Here is a 27,506-nt window from a genome sequence, read left to right on the forward strand (position 1 = left end):
AATTAATGTCTTCCTTCTGCTAGGCTATGATCTTCTTGTGCTTTGAGAATCAGTCAAGCCTTTCTTGACTGACCACATCCCATGGCCCAAACCCCGAATACACATATGTGTAAATGAGAGAGGCTACTTTTCTTTTTTTAACAGTACCTCAGTTCTCGCTATTGTAAATTGTGTTGGCCTTTCTTACCTCTCCACTTGAGGTAGAAGCCACTTGAGGGAAGGAAGATTATATAATCAATTCTTTGTACACTCTCACAGATTCTGCTACAGAAGTCTTCACTCTGTTTTCAATTATTGAGGCCAGCAAGTATTTGGTGACTAGCCATTCTGCCCACACATACCATCACTACATTTTGACCTTTCTGAAAAGTACCCCAATTATTTAGCATGTCTCATTTCCTAAGAATCTAAAACCAGGAGTGAGCTCTCTCTTTATAAAGTCAATAATCTTTTAATGTAGGGCATCTTCACATTGAGTGCAGAGAATAAGAAAGAGGGTGAGCTTGGGGATGGTGGGCAGAGAAAGTACCTTGGAGGAACCTAGTTGGAAGCCTCATCTCCTCCTGGAGAGCAATTCCCCAGTATGCGCCTCTGGGTCATTTTTCCCCCCAGTCTTCACCCCACAGGGCTTCCCTCCCCTACAGCCTGAAGGACAACAGAGATGTGCCCACAGTCGCCCAGCAAGGAGGGCCTGAAGAGAGCTCCCACCTCTTCTCTCCTAAACCCCGCCTCTCCTCTCAGACTGAAGCCTTCCATCTGGGGACCACAAACTAAGCGAAGGATTGGAGGCGTTTTGCTGCCTGCAGCTGTCTCCTCAATTGCTGACTGGGAGGAGGAGTGAGGGGAGTTCATTATAATTCATTTTTGTGAATGTTTAATATTTCAATTAATATGATTAGCCCCAAGCCTGAATGAGCAGCAGGGCGGCAGATCTGCTGACAAGACACAGAGTAATGAGATCAACAGGGCCATGGGGTCTTCCTAGGCTCCATCCTCAGAGGGTGTGATCTGTTTAGCATCTCCATAAATACCAAGATCAGATTAGGAGGCAAGGGAAGGAGCAGTGGGGGTGGGGAGATGAGTGGAAAGTTACTTTCCAGATGTATTTGCCCTCTTGACTCCCTGGGCACCCTGCACTGGGTCCTCTTCCATCTCCCCCCACCCACCCATTTTAGAGGACCCTATTGGGAGGACCTGGACATCCGTACCATAAAGTATAATCATGTCTACACACACACATACACACACACACACACACACACTCACACTCAAACATACATACCTGTCAGAATGTGGCTTCAGGCCACAGAAATGATGCTAGGGAAGGATGGATGGTGGTTAATGGAGAACCAAGCAGTAGAAGGAAGGATAGCTCTCACCCAGGGCTCAAATGAAGACACAAGAGGAAGAAAGGCCAGGCTCAACCACTCCCCCCATTCCCAAGAGGAGATTTGACAGGGAAGTTAAACGCATGGACTTGGAAACACACTGTCCGGGCTCCACTCTCAGCTGTACCTCTTTCCAGTGTGTGACCTTAGGCAAGTCATTTAATCTCTCTGTGCCTTGGTTTCCTCATCTTTACTTGAAGATAACAATAGAACCTACATCATAGGGTGATGCTGAGGGTTAAACAAGTTAGTAAATATAAAGCACTTAAACAAGGCCTATGACACGGACCAACACCGTAAGAGCCATCTAAGTGATAGTACTATTAATTCCCTTCCAGAAGAAAAGCCTGCCTGTCCAGAGAGCTGAGGCAGGGCTGCTGGGATTCAGGTGGGACAGATTTCAGAGACACCAGCACCACTGTGGAGACATCAGCCCCATTCTGGGGTGAAGAAGGGGTGACAGGAGGCAGGGAGTTCCACAAAAGCTGTGAGCCCAGGTCGGTGAGCACCTGATGGCAGGCAAGGGCTGCCCCGTCCAGGAGGTTTGATGTCAGCAGATACTCCCTGCATTGAGGGGGAGCTGTGAGTGAGCCCAGTGTACAGAGGGGTCAAGCTCCCTCAACATCACAGGGCAAACTGATCATCTATAGAAGTTTAACTGTTTAGGGGAGTAATGGCCCCCAAATATGCTTCCCCCATCCCTCTTTGTTACCTGACTCAGTTAGAGAGTCCCAGTCAGGGAACATAACTGGGGTGGGGGGGAGGGGAGAAGCAGAAGGAAGGAATTTTGGGGTTTCCTCTGCCCTAAAGGGGAGCTTGCCAGCTGTGATTCTGCCCACTGAAGGAATCAGGAATCTACTCTCATCAGAGGTTCTTGGCATCGACTACTTATTCGAGAAATATTTGTTAAGCTCCTACTACGTGTGAACAAGACACTGTGCTAGACACTGTGAACAGTAAAAGCTGAATTAAACAGTGTCCTGGTCTTCAAGCAGCTTCCAAGTGCGAGCTCCCGCTGTCACCACTGCTGCCTCCCTGCCCACGCACTTATACACACAAACCCCCCAGAGGGCGAGAAGGGGGCGTCGGCAAATGCCAGCAAGATCGAGTTTTTCTTGTTTCCCTTTCTGGAAAACACAGTTCCCTCTCTGCACTCATCTCACCCTGCTCTCTCTTCCACAGCCCCCTTTCCATCTTTCTCTCTGGGTCCCTTCTGCCCTTTCCCCCAGGCTCTGCGACCTGCTGCCCTCCCCAGCTACACCCTTCTCCTCACCCGCCCCTAACCTGCCCAGCCATCTCTATGCCATCTTCTTTTCCCTGTTTTCTTCCCTTGGCTCCCCACTCTCAGTCTCCCCAGATGCCAGCTCCTCTCTCTTCCTCCCCCCTGCTCCCCTCTCCTGGGTCTTCTCTTCCAGCACCGGGGACAGCTCCAGCCCCCGGAACAATGGACCCCACCTTAGGGCTCCTCTATAAATTCTCCATCTTAGTGCCTTGCCCAACTCGTGATTAGGGAGTAAGATGGGGGAAGGGTTATTATCAACAGGACCAGCTGCTCTTCTGGGGGTGGGAAGGGAGTCAGGGAGGAAGGAGATAGAAAGAGGGCGTGGCTCTTGTCTGGATTGTGCGTCCCTCTCCAGGGTAGAGAATTTGTCTTCCACCCCTGAGACTGACATCACTGATGTCAGGGGAAAGGAGGTGGGAGTGGGGAGGGGGGTGTGGAGGGGGGAGGTTTTTGTTGAGGAGAGCGCGGCCGGAGAGCAGAGCTCCGGGACCCAGGTGACCGGGAAAGCAGGCAGCCCCAGCGGCGGGAGCAGCCAGCAGCAGCCCAGGCCCGGGGACCGGGGTGGGGGTGGGAGGGGGGCTGAGGGGAGGACCTGAAGGGAGGCGGCAGGGCCAAAGGGACCCCCGGCGCCCTGCCGCCATCAGAGATCAAGCATCTGGCATCAGGGATCTTCGGACCCAGCAGAAGGATCAGCCACAGGGGAGGTGTCCTCCCGGGGAAGCCAACGAGAGCTCCACCTGCCCCACATCAGGAGTGCCCCCCCCAACGCTGCTGGCAACCATACCAGGACCCTAACCCCTCAGCCTGCAACCCCATCACCCTCCTCAGGCCCTTTCCTCCACCTCCAGCTCTAATCTCAACCCCTAGTTCCCAGTGCCCCTGCTACCACCCTAACCCTCCAGGTCTTGGCCACACTGCCCCCCATCCTGGGATATCTGCCAGATCTCTGGGAGGGAGATCGTTTGCTTGGGCTATGCCCCCTGGTGGCATGACAGTGTCTGCCTAGACCCCTGACCCCTAGCCCTCAACTCCCTGGGCCTCCTTTGTGTGAAGAGCGGCCCCTCTGCTCAGCACTGTGGTTGGGGCCAAAGGGAAAGCCAGCCCCGGCCACTTGCCTCCTTGCTGGGCAGCTCCCCCTGGCCTTCGGGCCTCTCCCTGCTCCCCTCGGCCCCTTCTCCTGGGCCGCCCCAATGAAGGAACCGGATGCCATCAAGCTGTTTGTGGGGCAGATACCGAGGCATCTGGAGGAAAAGGACCTGAAACCCATCTTCGAACAGTTTGGTCGGATCTTCGAGCTGACTGTCATCAAGGACAAGTACACCGGGCTGCACAAGGGTGAGGGGTCAGGCCAGGCTGGAGAGGCTTCAGGGAGTGGGCTGGGAGGTTGGGAGGCTGGGAGGAGGTGGGGAAGCCAGGCTGGAGGGACGGAGTGGCTGGAGAAGGCTGATCTGGAAGGAAAAGAGTTCACGGGCTGGGGAGTGTGGATGGAGGAGCTAGAAGAGAACTCAGCTAGGGTGACCAGGGGACTCCAGGTGGAGGACCAAGGAGAGCCTCTCTGGGGGAAGAGTTGTCAAGGTGGCTGCAGAGATGTGGACCCCAAAGTTGAGGGGGATGATGTGGATGAACTCAAGGAAGGATGGAGGAACGAGAGAGCTGGTTTGAGAGATAAGGAGCTGGGCAGGGGTGTGTGTGTGAAGGGGGGCAGCATGCACAAGACTGAGAGTCTTAGTAGCCTCAGATACTATTGGGATGGGGGTCGGGACACAGGGTCAGGTGCTCAACCTGGAAAGAGTGGATGTTCGTGGAGTGGGCAGGGCAGCTCCAGAACTAAAGAGAGGGACCTGGGAAACAGTGTACAAAGGACAGAGATTGGTAAAGATCTGGGAAGTGTAGGGACTCGAAAGTTAAGGGAGCTGGGGGTGAAAGAGGATGTGCCTCAGGCCTAAGGGCTGTGCAGCTAAGCAGGGTCAGGCCTGGGGTCAGGTCTTGGAGAGCCCCAGACGCCGGGAGTCAGAGGGGCCACGCTGCCTCCCCCTCCACCGGCCCAGGGACTCCTACTCCCCACTCTTCCCTTTCCTTCTCTAGTCCACTCTCCACCCTCCACCTGCCTCCCATGGAGCTGGAGAGAGAGGAGGAAATAGGGAAAATGGGAGAGGAGAGGGCTGATGATGACCAAGATGGAGGGAGGTGGAGGCAAAGAGAAAGGGGAAAGGAGACCAGCTAAGGAAGAGAGAAAACCACACTACACGTACTTGTCTGGAGATCACATGCCCCTTCTCCTCCCCCCACACAAAGCCCCAGGTCCCACAGCCCAGGCGTTCTCCCTCTTCCATCACCCCACCATGGAAGCCTCCCGGTCTCGGGGTCTCTGCCCTGTGCTCATCAGCCCAGAGACTCCGGGGAAGAATGTGCACCCCCTCTCAGACACCTCCCCGCCCCAGCAGGCAGAAGGTGGCGAGAAGGGACAAGCTTCCCAGTCCTCAGTTTCGTGGGGGGTAGGGGGCCTTTTAGGGAGGGGAGACCGGGGACTCACCCCCGACCCGGTCTCTCTGCCCCTGCCCCTCCTCAGGATGTGCCTTCCTGACATACTGTGCCCGCGATTCAGCCCTGAAGGCCCAGAGCGCCCTGCACGAACAGAAGACGCTTCCAGGGGTGAGTCCCGGCCTTTTCAAGGCCAGGGGGCTGAGAAGGGCCTTAGAAGGGGCACCACCTTCCCAAGACACTGAGTGTATATTCCACCTCCTCTCATCACCGGGAAGCCCCTACCTCCTTGTAGCACCCCTCCTCCTTGCTGAAGATGCACGCATTTCTTCTCACCGAGAGAGAAGGAAAACAGCGATGAGCAGAGTAGATATAACCCTTGCAAAGAGCAGAGGTAGCCCTTTCCCCACTTCCCAACCTGGCCCTGGGGCAGCGCTTAGAGGAGGGACTTAGCTGGTTGGGAGGCATGGGGAGAAGGCTTTGGACACCAAGTGTAGGGCCGAGTGAGCAGGAGGCACTCAGGCACTCTTTCTGGCTCTGGGGAGGAAACCTGGCTGTGAAATGGGGGAGGGGTGCCTGCGGCCCGAGGTGGGCATCTGGTGCCTGCCCGCCTGGCATCTCTGTGCTGACTTCTGAGGTCCAACAGGCTCACCTCGCGTCTCCCAGGAAAAGCCGCGGGAACAGTGCCACAGGGCATCAGGGTGGTCAGGGCCTGGTGGGCCTGGGCTGGGAATAAGCCCTGTGGAGGGCGGCAGCGGGCAGCAGACAAGGGCAGGGGCAGTCATCAGTGTGGAGGATCGGGCCTGACCCCACCAAGTGTGCCCAGGGAGGCAGGGGGTGCCTCTGACGTGGCCTCCCTCCTGCAAGGTCAGAGCTCTTTGTCTGCTTCCCAGGCAGCCTTGCAGCTCGTCCCAGGCCTGGGCTGGCACGGGCAGGAATAAAGAATCTCAGACTGCCCCCCAGTTACCCATCCTGTGGCGAAAGGATGCGCCACTCCCTTTCTGTATCTATCGGCTTCTGTTGTCTTCCCTGGAAAGTACCTCTTGAGAGCTAACTCCACCCTTCCCTCCAGCCAACATTTGCTAAACACAGTCTGAGTGCTGGAGACACACCTGTCACATCCTCTTCTCCTCCCCTCGTGTGGGAATGGAGATGGAGCCCGATTCTCCAGCTCTTCCTGGGAGAGAAATAGACAAAACAGATGGGAAAGGGGGGGGGGAATCTAGGAAAATTAGAACCACTCCCAACTTCACACCCTCCATGGCTCTGTAACCCTCTGTGGCCCTCAACCCTAAATACCACTAGGACAGCAGATCCACTGCCAGCTCCCCACCTTCACCCCACTATCTTATCCCAGTCGGGGGCAAGGCAGCCCAGAATAGCCATCGCCCACAGAGATAAGTATCTGTGTATGTGTGAGCAGGCTCAGGCTCTAAGAAGCATATGTGTGTGCGTGTGTGTGCGTGTGTGTGTGTGTGTGTGTGTGTGTGTTTGGGCACATGAATCCCCGGGAAGCCCGGTTCCCATCACATGACCTCACAACTCTCCTCTCTCTTTCCTCTGGGGAGGCCCCTCACAAATCAACAGTTTTCATTTCCATTGCCGTTTCTCTGTCTTTTTCTGTTGTCTCCTATCTCTCAGAGCCCCTGTGGAAACCAGAGGGGGACAAGGGAGAAGGTAGAAAGCAGGGGTACTGCAGTGGGGACATGGGTGAGAGAGACGGCGCCGGGTGGGCAGGAGCCCCAGGGCCATCTGTGCCAGCTGGGGGCTTCTGCCCTGGCTCTGTCCCCCTCCAGCTGCCTGTGTGGCTCAGGCAGGGCTACGCCCTGGGTGTGGAAAGGCGCTGCCTCCTCTTCCTGAGGTAATAAGGCCCAGGGTGGGAGGCGAGTGAGAAGGGAGCCCCGGTTAATAATTAATTGTCGAGCCCTGCCCCAAGCTCCCAGGTGAGGCTGAGTTCTCCACTTTGGCCCTTGCCCCAGGGGACAGAATCCAGAGGCACCTGACAGAGCCTTTAGTAGGAAATGAGGGGTTCTATCCTCCAAGGGGCCCCCCGTGCTGGGGGTTTGGGGGAGCAGATGTCTATAACCAACCTCTGCCTGACCCTTTGTACCCCCAGGTCTTTTCTCAGCCACCTGCCCTTCTGGCAGCAGTGTTTCCCCTCAGATAGTCATTGAGTGTGAGTGTGTGTGTGTGCGTCCAGTGTGCCAGCTCTTGCACAAATGTGTTGGGAAGTTCCTCCTACTGTCTAACCTCCATGCCCTCTGACTGCAGGTTCCTTCTTTAATGGGGGCATTTACCCGCTCTCCTTTCTCCCCATCTTTGTCAGCTCAGAATCTGGAAGATGCCACCATATTTGAGTGATGCTTCAGGCTGCAGAGAGAAAGAATGGGAGCTGGGCCTATGGCCATGGAACCGCATTTCCTTCTCTCTCCCCTAAGAGTTCCCAGGAGAGGCTCTGTCACAGGTTCCTGGATTCTTCCTAGGAGCAGGGTGTGACCTCCTGGAGGTGGTGGTGTGAAGGACTCCTTCTGTCTGGCCTGCGCTTCCCCCTCTACTTGGGCCAAAATCCCGCTCTGGGGACATGGGTCCTCCCGGTCATCTTGCTGTTGGGCAGGTGGATTCTGGCTCCATGGAGAGGACCTGTGTGTGGTCTGGGACACCGGGCGCAAGTCTAGAGTCGGGGGTGGCAGGGCACCAGGCCTGTGCCCTCAGGAAAATTAGATCTGTGGGCATGGGGAGCTCTTCTTGGAAGTGGGGTCTTAGCTATTGGTGAGAGGGACTTACTTACAAGTGACCATGTTGGTAGGGGTCTCAGGGATACTTGGTAGGAGTATAAATAGCCCCTTCTTCTTTGGGAGGCCCTGGGGAGGGCTTATCACCTGGCGGGTGGTAGCTAGGGAAGAGAGGCGCCCGCGCCAGGTTGCCCGGTAAACAGGGCCCAGCTGGACTCAGGGGAGGGGGCAGGTGTGACCGAGCTGAGCTAACAAAGGCTGAGCTTCCCACAGGAAGTGCCAGGCCAAGAAGGAGAGGCTGGGAACGGGGCACTGGGGGCCACTGAGGGAGGAGTCCGTCTATGAGGGAGTGGGGAGAGCCTCCCGTCAGCGTGGTCTGTGCTGTGGTCTGCGCACTTGTGTGTGTTTTTGTGCGAATCCATATCAGCTGTGGATATTTATTGATATGCTATTTTTGTGCCTGGGAGCCTGGCAGGGAGGGAACACCGTCCTTTCTCTCTGGATCCCAGGTTCCCCATCCCCACCTAGAGCAGCAAATCCCCAGGGGCCTGTTGGGAAGGGGTTAGTGCCGAGCATATCCCCGACGCTGTGACTCCGGTGCTGATCCTACCTCTCCTGTAGTGGGAGCTGGGGGGCTGGCTGCTGAGCTGCCCGTGAGGGGACTTCCTGATGGCTTTGACCGGAGTACGGGAGAGAGGGGGAGTGAAAGACCAAGAGTCCTGAGTGTCTGACCCCCACCCCTTGCTACACACACAAACTCACACACACAAACTCACACGCACTCCTGAGGAGATTGAACCTCCGATGGAATAATCCCAGATTGGTGGATAAAGCTGGGGCAGATTGGCCGGAGGATTTGTGTGACTGTTCCCCCTCCAACGCCCCCCCCCAACCCATCTGCTCTCAGAGACTGGGGGGGGAGGGGTGGACAGGGAGGAAGTATTGGTTGAGGCGGGGCCTAGATTTGATCCGGGCTGAAAATACCTCACCTGCAGAGTCCAGCCAGACTGACTGGCATGGCGTGACACCTGGGAACAGGGTGCAGTGTGAGAAGGGGCAGGGGCAACTATCATTTCTGCACTTCTCTGTCTTAAGTGCTGACACACAAGACCTCAAGGCTAGAATACTAGAGCTGAGGGGAACCTAACTCTAGATCGCCTGATCCAGCCCATTTTACAGATGAGGAAGCTGAGGCCTAGAGGAGAGAAATGACTTGTCCAAGGTCACCCAGCCAGTGAGTGGCAGAGCCAGTCCTCGAAGTCCAGTGCCTTTCCTGAGGGTAACTTTTGCCCCACCCTCAGAATTTGGATGAATGGTTTCTTCTGTTTATTTTTTTGGTCACTAGAACTAGGGCTGCCCCACCATCAGATGAGTGGGGTGGCCAGGTGTGGCCCCAGCGGTCAAAGTCTTCAACAGCAAAATATTTTCAGATGTGAAATACTGAGTCCTTCCCTCCCTCTCCAGTTCCTAAGATGCTCCCCACACTGGTTAAGGAAATCAACCTGCGGGAGTCATTCCCAAGTCCTCTTACCAGACAGGAACATGGAGTGGGGAACTGTCTGCATTTCCACTGGAGGCTGAACAAAGGGAGATGCTGCAGGAGTAGGGAGAGGGTAGAGCTCAGGACGACTTCCGGGTACCCGGAGAATCGCGAAAGAGCACAGGACAGCACTTCCTCCTTTAGAGCTGTCTTGGCGGTGAGACATCAAGGATTTGATCTGGAGGAGGAAGGCAGGAGCTTGGACAGTATGGCCCCTGCAGGGCCTGCTCAGCGCCTCCCTCCAGAATCAGGACGCTCTCCTGGGCCCCTCCCCCACCTCCCAGCCCCCACCAAATCCTCCACCCCCAGCATACCCTGTTCCCACCCCCCTCCCCACTCCTTCTCCGGGTGTGTGGAGCAGCAGAAGTGATGACGTCACCATGGTCGCCAGGGCGACGGGGACGGATAAATCAGGCTGAGTGGGCGGTTGCCATGGCGCGCATTCTCCCGTTGCCACGGAGACTGGGCATCTGCTCCCTTTGTGCTGCCCGAGTGCCTTCCCCCTGGGGTCAAGGGGTGTAGGGGGGCAGAAAGAGAGGCAAACACACCTCTAGGGGTCAGAAGGAAGTCGGGGCATCTGTGGGGTCTCCCTCAGTCTAGAGTCTTCCTTGGGGCTGCTTGAGGGGGTGGCCTCTGTTGCTCCTACTTTGTAGAACTGAGGCAGCTTTTGCTGAACAGCCCTTGGCTGGGCTCTAACTCAGGACCCGGGTCCTATGGGCAGCCCCACTCTCCCCCTAAGGAGAGCAGCACCTCTCCCTGGCAAATCATCTGGGGCCCTGCCTGAGCTTAGAGTCCTGCCCCAGGAGCATCCTCCTCTACATCCTCTCCTTCCACTACCTCTAATCCCCGCAGGTCCTAATCCTAAACAAGATTAAGCCCCATCCCTCCCTTCCATCCACACTTTAGAGGGCTGGGCCTGGGGCTTACTCCCTCTAGCCTCTCCACAGGTCCTGGCCTGGGGAGGCCTCCTGGGGTGGTCAGAGGAGGTCCCCAGCAGTTGCTTTCTCTTCTTTCCTTTAGATGAACAGGCCGATCCAGGTCAAGCCAGCCGACAGCGAGAGCCGAGGAGGTAGGTTCTGTACCTTGGGACTCAATCCTTCTCCCTCAATCCGCAGGCCCAGCACTTGGAGTAGCTGAGGGGCAGGCTTTCTGAGGAAGAAAGTCTGAGAATTCTGAAGGGTTCCCAGTCAAAGTGGGCATAGGAGTCAGGGTGGCCAGAGGGGATGTGATCCAGCCCATTGCAGAGACAGCAAAACTGAGGCCCAGAGTGGAGTGCAAGTCAGTCCTTCAGAACTGGGATGCCCAGTCTATGTATCTGCAGCCCATCCCCCAACCATCCCTTCTTTCACGCCCTAGAGCCATCGGTTCGGGGTGAGGGGAGTTCCAGGGAAGAGCTGAAGGCGAAGGGGAGGGGTCTCTGCCTGCCCCAAGCTGGAGCAGGGCTGGGAAAGCAGCCTGGAGGCCCTGAACCTGCCCCTCCTCCTGTGCCCTACCCGCCAGAAGACCGGAAGCTCTTTGTGGGGATGCTAGGGAAGCAGCAGACAGATGAGGACGTCCGGAAGATGTTCGAGCCTTTCGGGACCATAGACGAGTGCACTGTGCTCCGGGGCCCAGACGGCACCAGCAAAGGTAGCCCACCGATACCCCTCCCCCGCCGGGCACTCCGCCTTCCTGCCCCTCCCCCACTGGTTCCGTGGGCAATGGGGACTGTCAGGGCCCTCAAGGGTGGGCACTCACCCCTTTCTCCTCCCTCTTGAACTCTCCAGGCTGCGCCTTCGTGAAGTTCCAGACCCACGCCGAGGCCCAGGCAGCCATCAACACCCTTCACAGCAGCCGGACCCTGCCGGTGAGTCCTGTTGCCCCACTGGGCCCACGCCAGACCCTGGCTCAGAGGGCGCAGTCCGTTCTGGATAGGGTCTTTACTATCCAGAACAGACTGCCTATTACTGAATGACTATTATTCAAAAAGAATTTTCTGGCAGAAGAATCAAACCTCTTAGGGACAGCTTCCCCTTTCCAATAACATCTCCCAGCCCCTCCTCTCCTGCCTCCTCCAGCCCTCAGCCCTGGTCACCTCTCACTTCTTCTCCCTCCTTCCCATATCCCCACCCCCCCTCACTGGCTGGGCATCGGGACACTTGCTTAGAGGCCCTGCGTGCCCTCTGCACATTCATCCTGCTGCCCCACACATTAGCAGTGGGTCAGCTGACTGATCTCGCAGAGGGCTCCCCCAGCAGAACAAACCTCTCAAAAGGAACTAGCTGGCTCCCAAGGAGGTGAGCTTCCTATAACTCGAGGTTCTCCAGCAGAGGCTGGGCAAGCACTTAGCAGGGACCTGGGCGAGAGGACGCAGCATCAGATAGAGAACTGCGTTCCAGACCCTAGGATTCTACAACAGGCCTTGCAAATGTTCCAGGCTGGTTTTTATTTGGCATAGGCTGGTATGAAACTTTGAGGCTGCATCCCTGAGCACACCGTGAGGACTGGGATGTGGGAGCATGGGGTGAGGTAAGGGGGTGGGGTAGCTACCAGGCAAGACGAGCTTGAGGTTAAACGTTTGCTGTGGCTGATCCACCCTGGGGAGGATTTCCGGCTCAGAATCTTCATGGAGAAGCCAGGACTGCCCTTTGCATTCTGGGAGCACTTTCCCTTTCCCAGCACATTCCTCTACGTTTTTTAGTCTGGCACAGGGGGAGGGTGGGATGAAAGTCTCCCCGCTTTGACATAGGCACAGTGATGGCTGCCCTCCCAAAGAGCCAAGCCATGTGTGGTGGAACTGAGCCCAGGTCCTGAGGGCTCTGGGGAAGAGAGACCCCCAACTCTGCCCCTCTGACCACATGGGGGGCCGGTGCCCAGGGTGCCTCGTCCAGCCTGGTGGTGAAGTTTGCTGACACGGAGAAGGAGCGAGGTCTCCGCCGAATGCAGCAGGTGGCCACCCAGCTGGGCATGTTCAGCCCCATCGCCCTCCAGTTCGGAGCCTACAGCGCCTACACCCAGGCCGTGAGCACTGCCCGCTGCCCCCCGCCCCACCCTCACGCCCCCCAACCCCTCCTCCCCGTGCTGGGCTGGGCCCATCCCCAGGCTCTCCAGCGTCCTGCCCCCCAAACCAATGCCCAGGCCCAGGGTTGGGAGGGGAGCCAGGCCAGGGTGCAGGGGGGCTGGCCCCACTCTCCTCTCTTCCCCTGTCCCCAGCTGATGCAGCAGCAGGCGGCCCTGGTAGCGGCTCACAGTGCCTACCTCAGCCCCATGGCCACCATGGCTGCCGTGCAGATGCAGCACATGGCCGCCATCAATGCCAATGGCCTCATCGCCACCCCCATCACCCCATCCTCAGGTAAGGTCCAGGCAGGGCTGGGCTGGGTGTGAGTGGGGCAGATCAGGGGAGCTACCACGTGGTGGGGGAGGGGAGGGGGGCACAGGGCATCACTCAGGGAAGCCATGGGGGCTGGGAGGGGTTCAGGGGTCAAGGAGTAGACTGCTTCCTCCCCTCTGCCCTCAGACTTGTTGACTGCTTCTCTGCATTTGTGTGTATGTGTGTGTCTGCTTCTCTGTTCTGTCTCTGCCGCTTTCTCTTCCCCAGGAACCAGCACCCCTCCTGCCATCGCTGCCACGCCCGTCTCTGCAATCCCTGCTGCCCTGGGCGTCAACGGCTACAGCCCGGTGCCCACCCAGCCCACTGGGCAGCCTGCCCCTGATGCTCTGTATCCCAACGGGGTTCACCCCTACCCAGGTGGGGTTCTCTGCCTACCCACCCCTCTCCCCGGCAACCATCCCAGCTATCGCTCTCACTGCCGGCAGGCATGACACACCTTCCCTCTCCAGGCTGTGGGGTGATAACGGCGCTTTCTCCTGCTCTGTCACCCTGGGCAGGGATGTTCCTTCCTGGTCTCAGCCAGGGAAGCTGAGGCACAGAGAGGCGAAGTGAGTTCGTCCAGGGTTGCACAGCCAGTCACAGACTCAAGTCTTGCTAACGCCAGGCTCTCCCCTCTCCCTACGGCTCTGTGCATTTCCACCCTCTCATTTCACATCCCATGCTCCCCCATGAGGCTCTCCTCCCCACCTGCCTGGCCTCTGCTCCAAGAGGCACTGGTGGGGCTCCCAGCGGCGTCCCAGCCCCGCCCTCACGGTCAGTGCTGCTCTCCCCAGCCCAGAGCCCCGCGGCCCCCGTGGACCCCCTGCAGCAGGCCTACGCGGGGATGCAGCACTATACAGGTGAGGAGCCCCAGCGCAGGCCCCGGTCTGGGTGGAAGGGCTGGTAAGAGCTAAAGACGCCCAGAAGTTGGGTCTGGGCTTCGTGCTGTCTGCCAGCCGCCCCGTCAGACTTCCCAGCAGGCCATACCTGTGAGGACACGCCTTTACGGGCACGGTCTGAGGCAGCTCCCCCTCCGACACCTCTCGGCCCTGTCCACTCCATCGGCCTGGGCGAGGGGGAGGAGGACTGGGGTGGCTGGGAGGGCCAGGTGGGGCAGGGGCCTCTCAGGAACCCCATTAGCTCTCTCTGTCCTCCCCCCACCAGCAGCCTACCCGGCAGCCTACAGCCTGGTGGCGCCCGCGTTCCCACAGCCTCCTGCCCTGGTGGCCCAGCAGCCTCCGCCTCCCCCCCAGCAGCAGCAGCAGCAGCAGCAGCAGCAGCAGCAACGGGAAGGTGCGGCCTGGGCGGGGAGTCCCAGCCAAGAGCCTTCAGGGATGGGGTGCCCTTGCCGTGGGCTCCAAGGCCAGCTCTGGCCCCGTGTGTGCGGATGAAATTGGGGGGGGGGGCGGGGGAAGTGGCTGGCGCCCTGGCCCACATGTTGGGGGCTGCCTTCCCCGGCCCCCTGCACCTTGAGTCTGTCTCCCAGTCACTGAGCTCTTCCTTCTGTCTCCGCTGCCACCCAGGCCCTGATGGCTGCAACATCTTCATCTACCACCTGCCCCAGGAGTTCACCGACTCAGAGATCCTCCAGATGTTTGTCCCCTTTGGCCACGTCATCTCAGCCAAAGTCTTTGTTGACCGGGCCACCAATCAGAGCAAGTGTTTTGGTAAGAATATGATGATCCAAAAGATAAAATATAGCACATTTTGGCCAAACTCCAGATGAGGTCAAGATCTGATGCATTTGCAGGCACTTATGGTTGCAATGGACCCAGTAGTTGAAATCCAGATTGTCCAAGAGTCTGAAAGGACCAGTTTTTACACTCCTGACATCCCATACCAGCTGCTGCCCAGGCCCATCTCTTCCTCCAGAAAACCACATCTTTTCTCCTTAAGAACTGGTCAGATCCATGCTCTGTGAGGATTGGAAGAGGCTCGGGAACTGGGGAAGTTCAGCTGTCAAAAGGAAGGCTTAGGGAGCAGGGTTTAGCTGCCTTCACTCTTTGAAAGGCTGCTTCAGGGGAGAAAGGGGACGTGCTTGTCCTCTGGGCTTCAGAAGTCATTTAGGGTCCGGAGTGGAGGTTTCAAAAGGCAGGTTCTGAGCTATCCAGGCCAAGGAAGGGGTTGCCGCCCCTCAAAGAATGCTGAAAGGAATGTCCCAGGGTGTGCGAGAGGCCGGACTGGACTCATTCACTCAGCCTGTCAACAACTACTTACCGAAAGCCTCCTGTGTGCTGGGCAGTTTTCCGGGCATTTGGGAGACCTGGAGGAAGTAGGGTGGTGACGGGAAAGCAAAGAGCAGGCCTCGGCCTAAGCACGGGACAGTGGGGCGGGGTGGGGGGGCAGGGCGGGGTTGGTGCTGGGCCAGGCCTTATGCCCCTCTCACCTCAGGCTTTGTGAGTTTCGACAATCCAGCCAGTGCCCAGGCTGCCATCCAGGCCATGAACGGTTTCCAGATTGGCATGAAGCGCCTCAAAGTCCAGCTAAAGCGGCCTAAGGATGCCAACCGGCCCTACTGAGGGCCCCAGGTGGGTCCCGCTCCCGTCCTGTGACCTCTCCAGCCCCGTCACATGGCAGCCAGGGCCCTCACTTGGACTGCCCCCACCCCCTTTCCCACCACCCTCAGGGATGCCCACCCCTGACTCTGGGCACTTGAGGCAGGGATCTGGAGCAGCTTCCTCAGCTGTTTTTCAATCACCCAAGTCTCTCTCTCTTTCACTTTCTCTCTCTCGCTCTCTCTCTCTCACACACACACACACACACACACACACACACACACACACACGCGCGCATGCGCGTGTGCACACGCACTCCCACTGTGACCCCAGAGAGAGCCAGGTCTGTATATGTCTGTGTCCACTCCCTAGAACCTGCCCAATATCTGGTCTCGTTTGTCTGGTCAGTGTCCATGTGTCTTGTGTGTCTCTTTTTCTGGTTTTCCTTTAGGTTGGAGTAGAATTAGGGGAGTAGGGTTTGGGGAATAGGGGGCTGGTTTAGGGTACTGGAGGGTCCTAGAATCACTGGCTCCTAGAATATCTGTTGTCCTGAGAAGTGGGGACATCAGGTCCCGGTGCCCTGGACCCCAGGTGATTTCCCTCATGTAGCAGTAGACCCATGGGACAGGGGAGAGTACACAGAAGAGACTGGGGGGGAGTCCGAGTGACAGGGCTCTGGGGAGCAGCTTTGGTTCAGGTGGAGGCGGCTGGAATGCTGGACTGCCGTGAGTTTCACTTAACAGGTCCCCTCCTCCCCACTGCCCGCCACCTGCCAACCTCATGGCCACAGAGCTGTGAGCTTTCATTACTTTTGTGTTGCTTAATCTCCTTTGGACCAAACCCCTGAAAAAAACACAACCCAAGAACAATACCCACATTTTCTGTTTTTCCCCCCTTTCCCCCCAATCCTGGCTGCTTAACTCCTCCCACCCTGGGGGCCCCCCAGCCCAGGGCCCGTGTCCATTGTCGGCCGAAGCCCCCATCCCCGGACCCCTGCTCCGGGCCCCTGTAAGTTGCATGGAACGAGCGTGTTGTCTTTGGAGCCGATTGTTTGTTATTTGGGGAGGGGGCCGCGGAGGGAAGCGCCCCCCAGCCCAGAGTCAGGGCCGGGGGCAGCTCGCGGGATGTGCTTGGTCAACAGTGGTTGGTGACTGTGGTCTGTGTTCCGTGCATTTCTCTCTCGCTTTCTTTGTTCCTTTCCAAAAAGGAATGAGAGCGCCCCCTAGGGGCTGGGGGGTCTCGCTCGCCCCCACGAGACTCCAGCCCTAAGTCCAGCCCTGGTTCCACCCTGGCCTGCTCTGCCACCCTTTTGCGGATGCCCCCTTGCTCTTTTTCCAGGTGTCTGTCCCGACACTGCACCCTCCTCCTTTCTCTGAGTCACCTCTGCCTGCCTGTTTGTTGTCTCATTTCTTTGCCCCTCCTCCTCTAGTCCCTGTCTCCAGTATCTTCCACGTTCCTTTTCTCACGGGCTGTTTGAGTACTTCCTTCCTAATATCCTTTGGTTTCTTGTGTCATTAGCCCCTCCCTCCCGTCTCCTCCATCCCTGCCCCTTGTCGAATGGCTGGGGGGCCGGATGGTTCAGTTTGGACTGAGGCCTTTCTGATGACCTGCCTTCCTCAGCCACCCCAGCTCCCTCCCCACCCAGGGCCTGGGACCTGCCTCAGCTGCCTGTCTTCTCCACTGCTTCACCCACGTTTCCTTCCTTCACAGGCCTGGAGACACCAGAGGAAGGGGCGCCTCACCCCCTCGCCCCGTGACTGGCCCCAGCCCTCTCTGCACATCCGCCCTGGGCCTTGATTGGGCTCTGGGGCAAACGCTGCTTCATGGCCCTGGGGGCACAGGACACCGGCCCACTCCCACCACCCCGCCTCCCCGAAGGGCCTGTTTCCTCCCAGGTGCCCTTTTGGCCTTTGTGAGGGAGCAAGGAACAGGCTCGAAGGCTCTGGGGTATCTGCCTTCTGCTGGGGCTCCTGTGACGGGCCTTCTGCGCCCAGCCTTCGCACTTGCCTCCCCCAGCGGCGGGCCTCTTCTACCTGTGCGGCCCGGGAGGGCAGCGGGGGCCTCCCACATGCTCCCTGCCCACCCTTGCCCCAGCCTCGCCCCCATATTCGGGGTTTCTCAGAAGCTGGTTCTCACACTCCCTGTGGCCACCCTCAGCTCGAGGTAGGATATCCCTGAACCCTGGGCTCCCAGCCCTAAAACTCACTGCCTCCCCCAAGGGCCCCCTCCAAGGAGAACGTGGAGGAGCCCTGAGGGCTGCCTCTCTGCCAGTCAGCCACAGAGACCCTCCTCCTTTCACGAGGAAAAGACCTCCCCCAAACCCCTAAAAATGTTTACAGTCTCTGCTGGCCCCTCCGTGTAAATAGCACTACCACCCGTGCGTTATCCAGCCCGGCCCAGCCCGGACGCTGCCATTTCTCTTTCTGGGGGTTTAGACAATGTTTCCCTTGGATTTTCTCTCTCTCTTGAGTTCTCCCTTTGCTTTGGGGGGTAATTGGGTATTTGGGAGGAGGGGTGTGGGGCGGGCTAAAGGGGTTTATTACCTGATCATTTTCTCTAGAAAGAGGTTTTAGGGAAGAGAAATGGGGTGGGGGTGGGAGTGGTCCGGGGAGAGTGGGGAGTCCGTTTCAGACACTTCTCTATGCTTAACTTATTTATTTATTGCATTTTACTTTTAAAGAGTTGGTCTTTTCTGTCTAAATAAAGAAAAAGTTTAAAAGCATCAAATAAGTGTCTTGGGAGGCTGAAGGTATGGGATGGTGCACGTCGGGGACGGGGTGGGAGGGAGGTGAGGGGAGTGAGGTTTGGGAGAGAAAACTACCAGGAAGGCCCAGCCCTTGCCTTTGAGCAGTGTCCAGGCGCTGATCACGGCTTCATGATCCTATTCTTCCGCCCTTCTTTTGGGCTTAATTCTGGAATGCTCTGTAGAGCTGGGCACAGAGGGAAGAAAGCAGGTCAGCAGGCCTCTCTCCCGCATCCAGCCCTGTCCCTCTGAAGGCTGAGGACGTGCAGCCTCACACTCCAGACCTCCACTTCTCCCTTGTTCATGTGAGGGAGCTGTCCCAGCACCTGGCCAGTGGGGCTACTGGGAGCTGACTACACCACCACCGTTTATGAAGCAGTTGCTCTGCACATGCTTCTGTTCTAGGCCCGTAATGTGCATTTCCTCATTTAACCTCCCAACAGCCCTATGAGGCAGGATAGAATTTTACAGACAGGGAAATGGAGGGTTTGGAGGTTAGTTAACTTACCCAGTGTCACAGAGCGACTAAGGGACGGCTGCAGGAATGGAACCCAGGCACCAAAGCCCATGATGTGCTTGTCTCATAGCTTCAACTACCTGTTCTGTGACCTGAGGCAAAGATCCCAAGGAGTATCTAGCAGGCTGGAGCAGTGAAGGTGGACGCATTAGCCCTAAGGTCCCTGCAGTTTCTAGATTCCTCTCTGTGAATTGCTTTCGGGCTGGGCTTCACACAGGTATCGTCTTTAACTTCACAACATATGGGCCATTTGCTTCTAGACAGCTACCTGCTACCCCACCCTCATTACGTCCTGCTTATAAACTTGCTCACTTTCCAGCCCAGATCTGGCCTGAGGTCAGGATGAGTAAATCCCCACAACTGACCCCTCACCTCTGCCCCATACTTCTGCCTTCTCTTAAACTTCCCCAAACTAAGAAGAGTTAAAAACAGAAGTAACATGTGCAGCACTATAGGGGCTATCTGTGGACACTGTTTCAGGAAGAAACGTCTCTCGGATTGGAAAGACATCAGGGATGGGACTTACTCAGAAGAAAGGGAATCCAGTCAGGATTCTGAGCCAAGTACGCAGCATCTGAAATCTGTTAAATAGAGATATGGGTGTGTGTGTGTGTGTGTGTGTGTGTGTGCGTGCGCTTGCGCGTGCATGCAGTCAGACATGGGAAGAGGTGTGCAAGGAGGAAGGTAACAGGAGTTGGTATTAACACTATGAATTTTCCCCTGAGCTGCTCACTGTGGCTTTGCAACAGTTTCTGGGTCAGGACAGAGAGATGGAAGGTTGGGTTTAAACCAAAGGGCATCTCCCAGAGTGATTTACTGACTGGTGGGTTCTCCTGAGATGTGGGAGCTGGGGGGACTAGGAAGGATCCTCCTTCCTGGCATCTTTCCAGATCTCAGGCAGCCCCTCAGTGTGGTAGCCCTTCACACAAACATTGAAGACTACATTTATTGTCTGTCACTGCTCACTGATGTCCCCTCTCCCTGCAAGGCTGCAGCCAGATTTTCTCCAGAGAAGCAGTAGATAAGTCAGGCTGAATGATGGGGATGAAGAAGACACAGAGGGTTCTTCTGGGGAATCAAAACAACATCTGGGCAGGGATTCTCCAGGCCCTTTGACAGCAAAACATAGGAGGCCATCTGAGATGGGAAAGGAAGCTCCTAACTTGTTTCTTGTATCAACACAGACTTTTTCAGACATCATACTGGCTTCAAATATAGTAGGAAAGGTATAAAGGAGGGATAGTTCTGTTAACTACCAAAGTTCACTAACATCTCTTCTGAGCAGAAGAGGCCTCAGTAATAAAATGCAGAAGAAACAGAAAATGATGACAATAGGATCACCTAACTTCAGACCAAACAAGATGAATCTCAGCACCAGTTTCTTCTAAAATAATCAAGTTACTGTTCAAATGTTAATGGCAGAATAAAGAGAAGAGAGAAGGAAAATAACTTCTCGAGGCAGAAGAGTGGAGCTGACAGGTTAATAGCAGGGATTGGGAGAAGCCTTCTAGTGTTAGAAACAAAAACAGACATTTAGAAAAATATCCTCAGTTAGGGGGGACTGTGGTGATGAGAATGTGGCAGGGGAAAAGCCCTAGATCATTCCTTCAATGCATTCTCATCCCGTCTGTATTTTCTGAGCTTTAAAATGTATGAATGTAACGCAAGGTGTCTTGCTTCCTTAGGGTTGGACCCTTCAGTAGCTTGACACCCTCTCTTTCAGGGTTGCCTTTGTCTTTTCATCCTCCTGCTAAAATTTCAAAGGCTGTCACAGCCTTGGCTGTTTGTATTTGTGATTGAAGGAATTCCCACTCATGGCCAAGCCATTCTCTTCTCCAAATCTGAGAACTTGAGCAGCCCTGGCTCAAGCTCCTGGCTCTTAGATTCTCCCTTCTCTGGCCCCTCTTTCGGTCCATCTCCCTGAGTAGTCAGCTTCCTCTTGCTTCCCATAAATGGGGTTGCATCTTCCCATCTGCTCAATGAAAGTGACTCCCAGCTATGTGTTTCTAACCTAATGTTTCTCCTGAACTCAGTTTTGGTAGTGCCTTTCCTCCCTCAGTCCTCCTTGCTCGTAAAGAGCACCACTGTGTATCCACCCAGGCCAAAACTTTGATCACAGCCTTTCTCTCACGTTTCATATCCAACTCAACCGCAAAGCCCTACTCGTTCTCTCTAAAATGCGTCGGTGATGTACTCACGTCTGTCTCTCCAACTCCACCGCCATCAACACTGTCCAGGTCACCCTCGCCCACTGGAGGCCTGCAGTATCCTCCTTACCCGTCTCTGCATTTCCCCTCCTCCTCTCCTACAACGTGCTCTCCAGAGAAGATACCTGTCTTCTACGAATTCATTCACAGGTATTTACTCTGCCTTATCACCACTGTATCCCCACCATCCTCATCAGTGCCCAGAACATTAGAAGGTGCTCAGCAAATAATTAAGAAATAACTGCTGGACACCTGTATCTAGATTTCTCACACATGCCTGATTATAATTGGTCCAGAGCTAAAATATTTTCTTCCCCAAAGTTCACCTAGCCATGAAACCTTGGGAGTCTTTTACTCCTCTCACATCAACTCAGTGTTTAATGCTAAATCATAAATGATTGTACTTCCACAGTTTTTTCATACCCATTTCCCTCGTTTCAAGTTATCACTGCCTCCACTTACTAACTAATCACGGCAGTCTCCTAATTGATCCCTCTGTATGTATTCTGAAACATCAGTGTTTCTAAACCGGAGCTGATGAAAAACAAAACTTCTCTGGTTCTTTTTTCTGGCTGTGCCATGGCTTGTGGGATCTTAGTTCCCCAACCAGGGATTGAACCTGGGCCATCGGGAGTGACAGCGCAGAGTCCTAACCACTGGGCCACCAGGGAATTCCCCCCCTCCCTTTTTTTTTTAACGTAGAGCACTTCACCTGGCATTTAAGGCTCTTCGAAGGCTTATCTTCTGTTTTATTCCTACACACACCTTAAGTTCTAATCAAACAGGACTATTTGTTGCTCATCTGGCCAAGTTTGATCCCCGCCACACCCATGTCTTTTCAATTCCCAATTACTAGTGTCTGGCACATAATGGCTCAGTAAAGCTTGCTGAATGCCTTCTTGTTGAAATTCTGCTTATTCTAAACATTTCACTTTCTTCATCAAGACTTCCTTCATTGCCTTCATCCAGAGATCTTTCTCCCCTCCTTTTCTAGTCCTTCCGGCACTTAACCCTTCCACAGCTAGGTCATATGGTCATTCCTCTGAGAGGCTGAAAGTTAGCAGAGTGTCTCTTACTTTGCTTTTGTATCTATTGCAGTATCTAACACAATACCCTGCGCACAGCAGATATTCAATAAATGTTTGACTTTAACTTCTATAATTCTAACTCTGGAGTTTCACTTTCTACTTCTCTGTGGATTCTTTCCTTGTTAAAGAAAAAAAAAACTTTTTTCCCCATTAGCATAGTAATATTTACCAGATTTCAATTATTGAATGCTGACGGCTCAGTGAGAGACCCACAGCAATGTCTCTCCCCGAACTGCCAAACAAAATGTCAAACTGCTCCTTGCTCTTATGGTCTCCAATCAAGGAGCAAAAGCACATGGCTAGGGATTAGAAAAACAAAACAGGAAGGTTTATGAAAAATAATTTAAAATATCCGACCTAACACAAATGCTGAGCTTTTCAGAATAGATTCAGCCCATAAACTAACACACAGAGTAGAGTAGGTATCCTTAAGAGTAGGTACTACAACACCTGAGATTCCTCCGCAAAAGCAAAGAACATGCAAGACCACGCTTATTCTCAGGAGTGTGGGCAGAGGGGAGAATATAATCACCCAGAGGACACAGTATTGAGCTGGCATTCGTTAGGGGTAATAGGTACCGTTCAGTTCAGATTCCAGAGAGAAGTTTCCTAAGTAACTTGAAAAATGAAAAAGTATATACATGTGGCTGGGGGCAGGCAGACGGTGCTAAGATCTGTCCCAAGGGCTCTGCCAGGCTCTATCTGCATAAGGCTGAGGAACAGAAGTCCTGTGAGTCTTAACGTGGAGTTTGTGCAAGCTGGCACAACCAACCCTGAGGGTTGAGGGGGAAGAAGGAATTTTCAAAGGAGGAATTTTCTGGAAATCGAACTTTGGACCAGGGGCCTCCCAGCTTCTCCTTTTCCCACCCTTCCCCATCTCCTGCTCTCCAACAACCGCCTCACTAGTTAGTTGCTCAGGAGAACTAGTTAGATGTTCCTTCCCATTTTCAGACTGATCATTCAAACTCAAATCTCAAACGTCCTTCTTCACCTCTTCCCACACAACCCAAAGGATTTGTAAGTCTAGGAAACCGAAGAATAGTTTCATCAATAAATCAATTTATTTAAAAGAATATGTTACAATTAATTACACTAAGTGACATTACCAAACAATTTTAGAGTGGTTAGCTCTAGAACAAGGAATGAAAGAAACACTGTTAGCCATTATGTGTCTGTGTATTTTCTCTTCACATTTCTTAAATCACAAATAAAAAATACAAGATACTGCAGTGAAAATACAATTAGAGTTTCTCTCAAATAAATTAAAAGTGTGCATGGTCTGGGGAAAACTGAAGCCCTGCTCACCGGCTTACAAAGGGGGATGTGATATAAAACTGGTGTCCAAGTTTAGCAGTTAGTTGGCCATTGCCTCCACCCACATCATCCCCTCTTCGATTCTGTTCTTCCCCAGAGCCCTAAGCTTCCCACACACCCTAGATTACTGCTGAGGAGTGAGCTGACACCATCCTGTATGAGTGAGGCCTGGCATGATGCGCTCAGGTTTAGGGCAAGAGGAAGGCAGGAGGTGAAACCGGAAGATGGGGAACCAAAGACGCGCACCCACTGCCTCTGCTCTCTGAGTATTCAACCACATCACCCTCCCTCCAAAAGGAAGCTAATGTGACACAGTGACTCTGGAAGGAACCTAGCGGTATTTTGGGGTGCAACAGACCAAATGGCTTCTACCGCTGAATCAATCCAGCCAGAGAACATGAAGCAGAGAAGGGAGGGCACAGTTGTCCCTCTAGGTCTGGAGACTTCGGGTCACCCAGGATGCAGTCCTCTTTAAGAAAACTGCCTTCCAGAGCCAGGCCCCTAAGCTGGCAAATTCTGAAATGAAAGAGAGAGGTATCACCTCCTGTTACAGCCCTATGCTGCCGCTCCAAGCACTGGGTTTGGAGATATAAGGGGATAACCCGAAGCTACTGGCCTGGGTAACTAAAGGATGAAACTAGATGGGCCAGGCACAGGGATGCTGAACATTTATCTAATTCCTCCCTGAGAGCTGTCCAGGCCTAGGAGCTGCCCCGAGCACTCGCCTGTGCTGAGCTTAGACCTAGGGCAAGGGGAGGGCAGAAAAATGGAGAGTAAAATAAAAATATAAAGAGCAGAAAACCCAAAGCATGGCCCAAGGGAACCCTTTCTGCAGGGATAGGTTTCTCAGGGCCTGCATTTTCTCCTGATCCATAAAAACTCTGAGTTTTTATCAAAGAGGATAGAAACTCTCTGTTGGGAAGGGAGGACAACAGGAGATCAGGGAGACCCTGCTGGCTCTGCTGGGGCAAAGCAGGGGGAAAGGGGAGCCTCTCTATTTCCCGGAGACAAACTGCAAAAAAAGACTGAGCGGAAGCCTCCCTGGGCAGAACCCTGGACTGAGAAAGGTGGTAGGGATTCGAGGAAGGAAGTGCAGAGCAAGGGGGAAAGGGTATCACACTAACACTGCTTCGTGCAAAGAGGAGCTTGACCCGATGGAGCTGTACAGCCACAGCGACCTCTGCCTCCATCGCAGGATGCTGTGGGTGGGAGAGAAGAAGGCGCTGTCCTCCAGGGCTTCCCTGCTTTCCCCTTCTCACCGTAGCTGGGGCTTTGTTAGTGGTACAGCCTCAAGCAGGGGCTAAACAGGCTAACTACCTACAGGGCCCTCACCCAATCTCCAAGCACCAAGTGAGTGCCAGGTCAGAACGACACAGGAGCAGCGTCTATGCACGCTAAAGGCATCCCCGCTACTCTCACATCACAGGTCAGCATCTGGGCTTCCCACGGACTCCCGGATTTGTTCATTCCTCTCCCACTCTGACGGAATAGGGGCAAACTGCTATTTTTAAAGTTTGAACAAAGCTGGTGCCAAAAGCCTCTTCAGCATCTTGGAGTGGGCAATCAACATACCTTCCTTCCAGGGTCCTTTGGCTCATTATTAAACTCATTTAAGCCAGAAGAAGTTAATTCTGTGCCAAAGCCTCCAAATCAGGGATCACTCTCTGCAATTTTAAACATTCAGCTTTCTTACATTTTGCATTCTGTGATTCCACCTGGGTTTGGAGAAGGTGAGGAAAGATAGGATGTCCTATATGATCCCACACCCCCTGGGGCAAGCGCCTGCCAAGATAACAGAGTGAGAGAGAAAGCAAAGTGGCCTCACAACAATCTGCAAAAACAAGTTACAAAAACAGAAACTTCAAACCACCCCAACACTGCTCAGTGGAGTTGACTACAACCAACTATGGCTGCCTCCCAGTTAGACAAAGCAAAAGATGCCACTCTATGGAGGTTTTTGTTCAGAAGGTAGAGAAGGAAAAAAGTAAAGAAGGCTCAAAAATGTTTCAGGTGCATCAGAGCCTGACTGCATCAGAGCTCCCAATGCAGTACCTTTGGAGGCTGGGGGTTGAGAATGTTGCTCTACCCCAGTTAGCCCTGGCCCCAGACCCTGGGATGTAGCCCTCAGGTCTCAAAAGGTCTAACTGCAAGGTCAGATGAGGAGCTCTTTGAGGGACAAAAAGATTTTCCTTCAGGGTCCTTTTAATTCAAAGCTGAGATCCAACCCAAATCAACCATATTACTACTGCTCCTTCCTGGGTCCTCAGCTGGCTTGGACGGGGTATGGTTTGCCTGGCACAGACCACTGACCCTTCCAAGTTTCCCCAAGGCCTTGGGGATGCTGTCAGATCCTTCCCCAACATGGGTGTTTAAGGAAGTCACAGAGAATGTAATAGTTATGGGTGGTTACTGGTCAGCAATGGAGTAGGGAAAAGCTTATATTCATAGGGACTTTCTTCTTTCCTTCCCCCTACTTAAGTCCAATCTTTGTGCCTAAAGGTATCAGCTTTAACTCTGGTCCCAAGTACCGTCCCTGCTTCAGAAAGAGCAGGGAAATGGGAAATCATGACCACTAAGTGTTTCAGGTGTCTGTGGCATCAACCTCCTGAGCCCGCCCTCCCCTTCATTCTAGGCTTGTTGAGGGAAAGCATACAGGGGGCCCTCGGGAAGCAGGAAGATGTGGAATGTGGCTAAAAGCCATGAGTGGAAGAGACAGAGATGGACCAGGAAAGTTGTCTTGGAATCAAGAGAGACCACACCAAGTCTTTAGACTCTCGCTGCAGATCTGCAGCCTTGCTGCCCTTGAGAAACACACCTCTTTCTCTTCCCCAGCAGCCTCTTGGAAGATAAAGAAACTATGCTCCTTGCTCCTCAGACTCTATGGCAACCCATGATCCAGAATCTTCATTCAATACAAAAAAGGGGGGAAAAACCCAAGCAGGTTGTAAACTTTTCGAGTCCTTCATGAGGAGAGGTATTTTTCCCTGTAAATTTTTTTTTTCCTTTTTAAAGTTTGTTTCAAAATAAAGAGAGCAAGAGAGAAGTCATGAATTCTAGTGAAAGGTGTGTAAAAACACAAGCTAAAAAAGGTACTGCCATCAATATGAAATTTAAAAAGAAATATATATATGTATATACGTGCAGCTAATTTGTGTATATATAATTTTTACATACATACATATATATGCCTGAACAGTGCAAATGGATGGAGTTCATAGTTCCAGTTCTAAAAATATAGTACAAGGAGAGTCTGTTGGTATGAGGCCCAGGTGAAAAGACAAAGATACCTTTGGCGAGTTGGTTGGGCTTATTTCTTTTCCTGTCTTAACTCAGTTGACTCCTGGTGCTGACCCATCTGTTGTTCTCTACCAGCTCAAATCCAGAGATATGAAATTCAGAGGGATTATTAATAATATTTAGTTTAGGGCTTTTGAATATAATGACTTTTTTCCTTTTTCTCTTCTTTTGTGTTAATGGTTACTCTGTCTGACACGGGAGACGAAAGGGATAAGAGGATGAGGGTGAAGAGAAGGGAAGAGGGTAACGAAAGGCTAGGTGGCCACATCCCTCTGCTGTGACCTCGCCATCTGGAAAATGTTCTGAAAGGAAAAAAAGAAAAGAGTTACTGGGAAGCCTTAGGTGTCCTCATCTCCTCCCATCTAGAGACAACCCCTCACACAGAAAATATATGACTGGATGATTTGATCTGATTGGCCTCTTCACTTGATATAACTTTCCATCAAGAATCATAGCCTTTTAGAGTTGGAAGGGACCTAGGATATTAACTATCTGGTTCAGCCTTCCTGTCTCACAGATGAGGAAAGATGAGAAAACTGAGATCCAGGGAGGCTGATCTGTCCAAGATCACAGAGAGAAAAAAAGATGGGAGAGAATCCAGATCTGATTCCCAGAGCCCAATTTTCTTTCTACTATACCAAGAATATAAATTTTCTTATTCCTGACTTCACCTTCTGAACCTTGGAAACATCTTCTTTGAGAGTAAGTAGCTAATTATTCTGAATGTTTTAAATTCTGTTCCAGCACTGGCATATACAGACAGCAGGAAAGCAGCAGCAAAAACCTTCTCACGCACACACACTCTTGGTTAGCCTAGACAGACTCTTTTACGTCTCACCCAGTCAGAACGGCGAAAACTGAGGACAGCTGCCCTTCTGGGTCAGGAAGAACATGGAGGGCGACTGATAAAAAACAGGCAGAGGAGGGTGCATAAAGTCATGAGAGATGGAATAGCCTGCAGCCAATGGCCAATCTCTAGACAATGGAAGGAGGGCTTTTTGGCATAGTCTGTTTAGCGTCCAAGGCTAATAACCTCTCTGGAAGAATATCCTGGCTCACATTGGATAACC

At 53.7% G+C, this 27,506-nt stretch overlaps 3 protein-coding genes across 18 annotated transcripts in view; 1 reads left to right on the forward strand and 2 right to left on the reverse strand.

The window, feature by feature from the left end:
* The window catches only part of RIIAD1 (regulatory subunit of type II PKA R-subunit domain containing 1), a 52,043-nt gene extending 45,680 nt beyond the window's left edge, over nt 1-6,363 (reverse strand). The window contains 1 exon segment of the mRNA XM_082475061.1: nt 5,437-6,363. Within this exon segment, the coding sequence (XP_082331187.1) occupies nt 5,437-5,769 (333 nt within the window). The 5' untranslated portion in view covers nt 5,770-6,363.
* On the forward strand, nt 3,117-25,645 carry CELF3 (CUGBP Elav-like family member 3). Of its 13 annotated transcripts, XM_082475023.1 has the most exons (15): nt 3,123-3,164; nt 3,900-4,005; nt 5,240-5,322; nt 10,444-10,492; nt 10,780-10,794; nt 10,924-11,052; nt 11,190-11,269; nt 12,280-12,423; nt 12,616-12,757; nt 13,004-13,153; nt 13,570-13,635; nt 13,940-14,068; nt 14,299-14,442; nt 15,167-15,303; nt 16,981-25,645. In XM_082475023.1, the coding sequence occupies exons 4-14, from the start codon at nt 10,444-10,446 to the stop codon at nt 15,292-15,294; spliced, it is 1,176 nt and encodes a 391-aa protein (XP_082331149.1). In that variant the 5' UTR covers nt 3,123-3,164; nt 3,900-4,005; nt 5,240-5,322; the 3' UTR covers nt 15,295-15,303; nt 16,981-25,645. The 13 variants fall into 13 exon arrangements, with proteins under 13 accessions (XP_082331155.1, XP_082331156.1, XP_082331157.1 ...); XM_082475029.1 differs by lacking the exon at nt 5,240-5,322 and having other exon boundaries at nt 3,117-3,164; XM_082475030.1 differs by lacking the exon at nt 5,240-5,322 and having other exon boundaries at nt 3,117-3,164; nt 3,900-3,985.
* The window catches only part of SNX27 (sorting nexin 27), an 85,040-nt gene continuing 80,398 nt past the window's right edge, over nt 22,865-27,506 (reverse strand). For all 4 annotated transcript variants that reach the window (XM_082474936.1, XM_082474935.1, XM_082474934.1 and 1 more), the window contains one exon: nt 22,865-26,738. In XM_082474936.1, the coding sequence (XP_082331062.1) occupies nt 26,691-26,738 (48 nt within the window). In that variant the 3' untranslated portion in view covers nt 22,865-26,690. The remainder of the gene's footprint in view (nt 26,739-27,506) is intronic.

The sequence above is a fragment of the Balaenoptera physalus genome (assembly GCF_965194825.1).
Source record: "Balaenoptera physalus genome assembly, chromosome: 1".
Classification (NCBI taxonomy): Eukaryota; Metazoa; Chordata; class Mammalia; order Artiodactyla; family Balaenopteridae; genus Balaenoptera; species Balaenoptera physalus.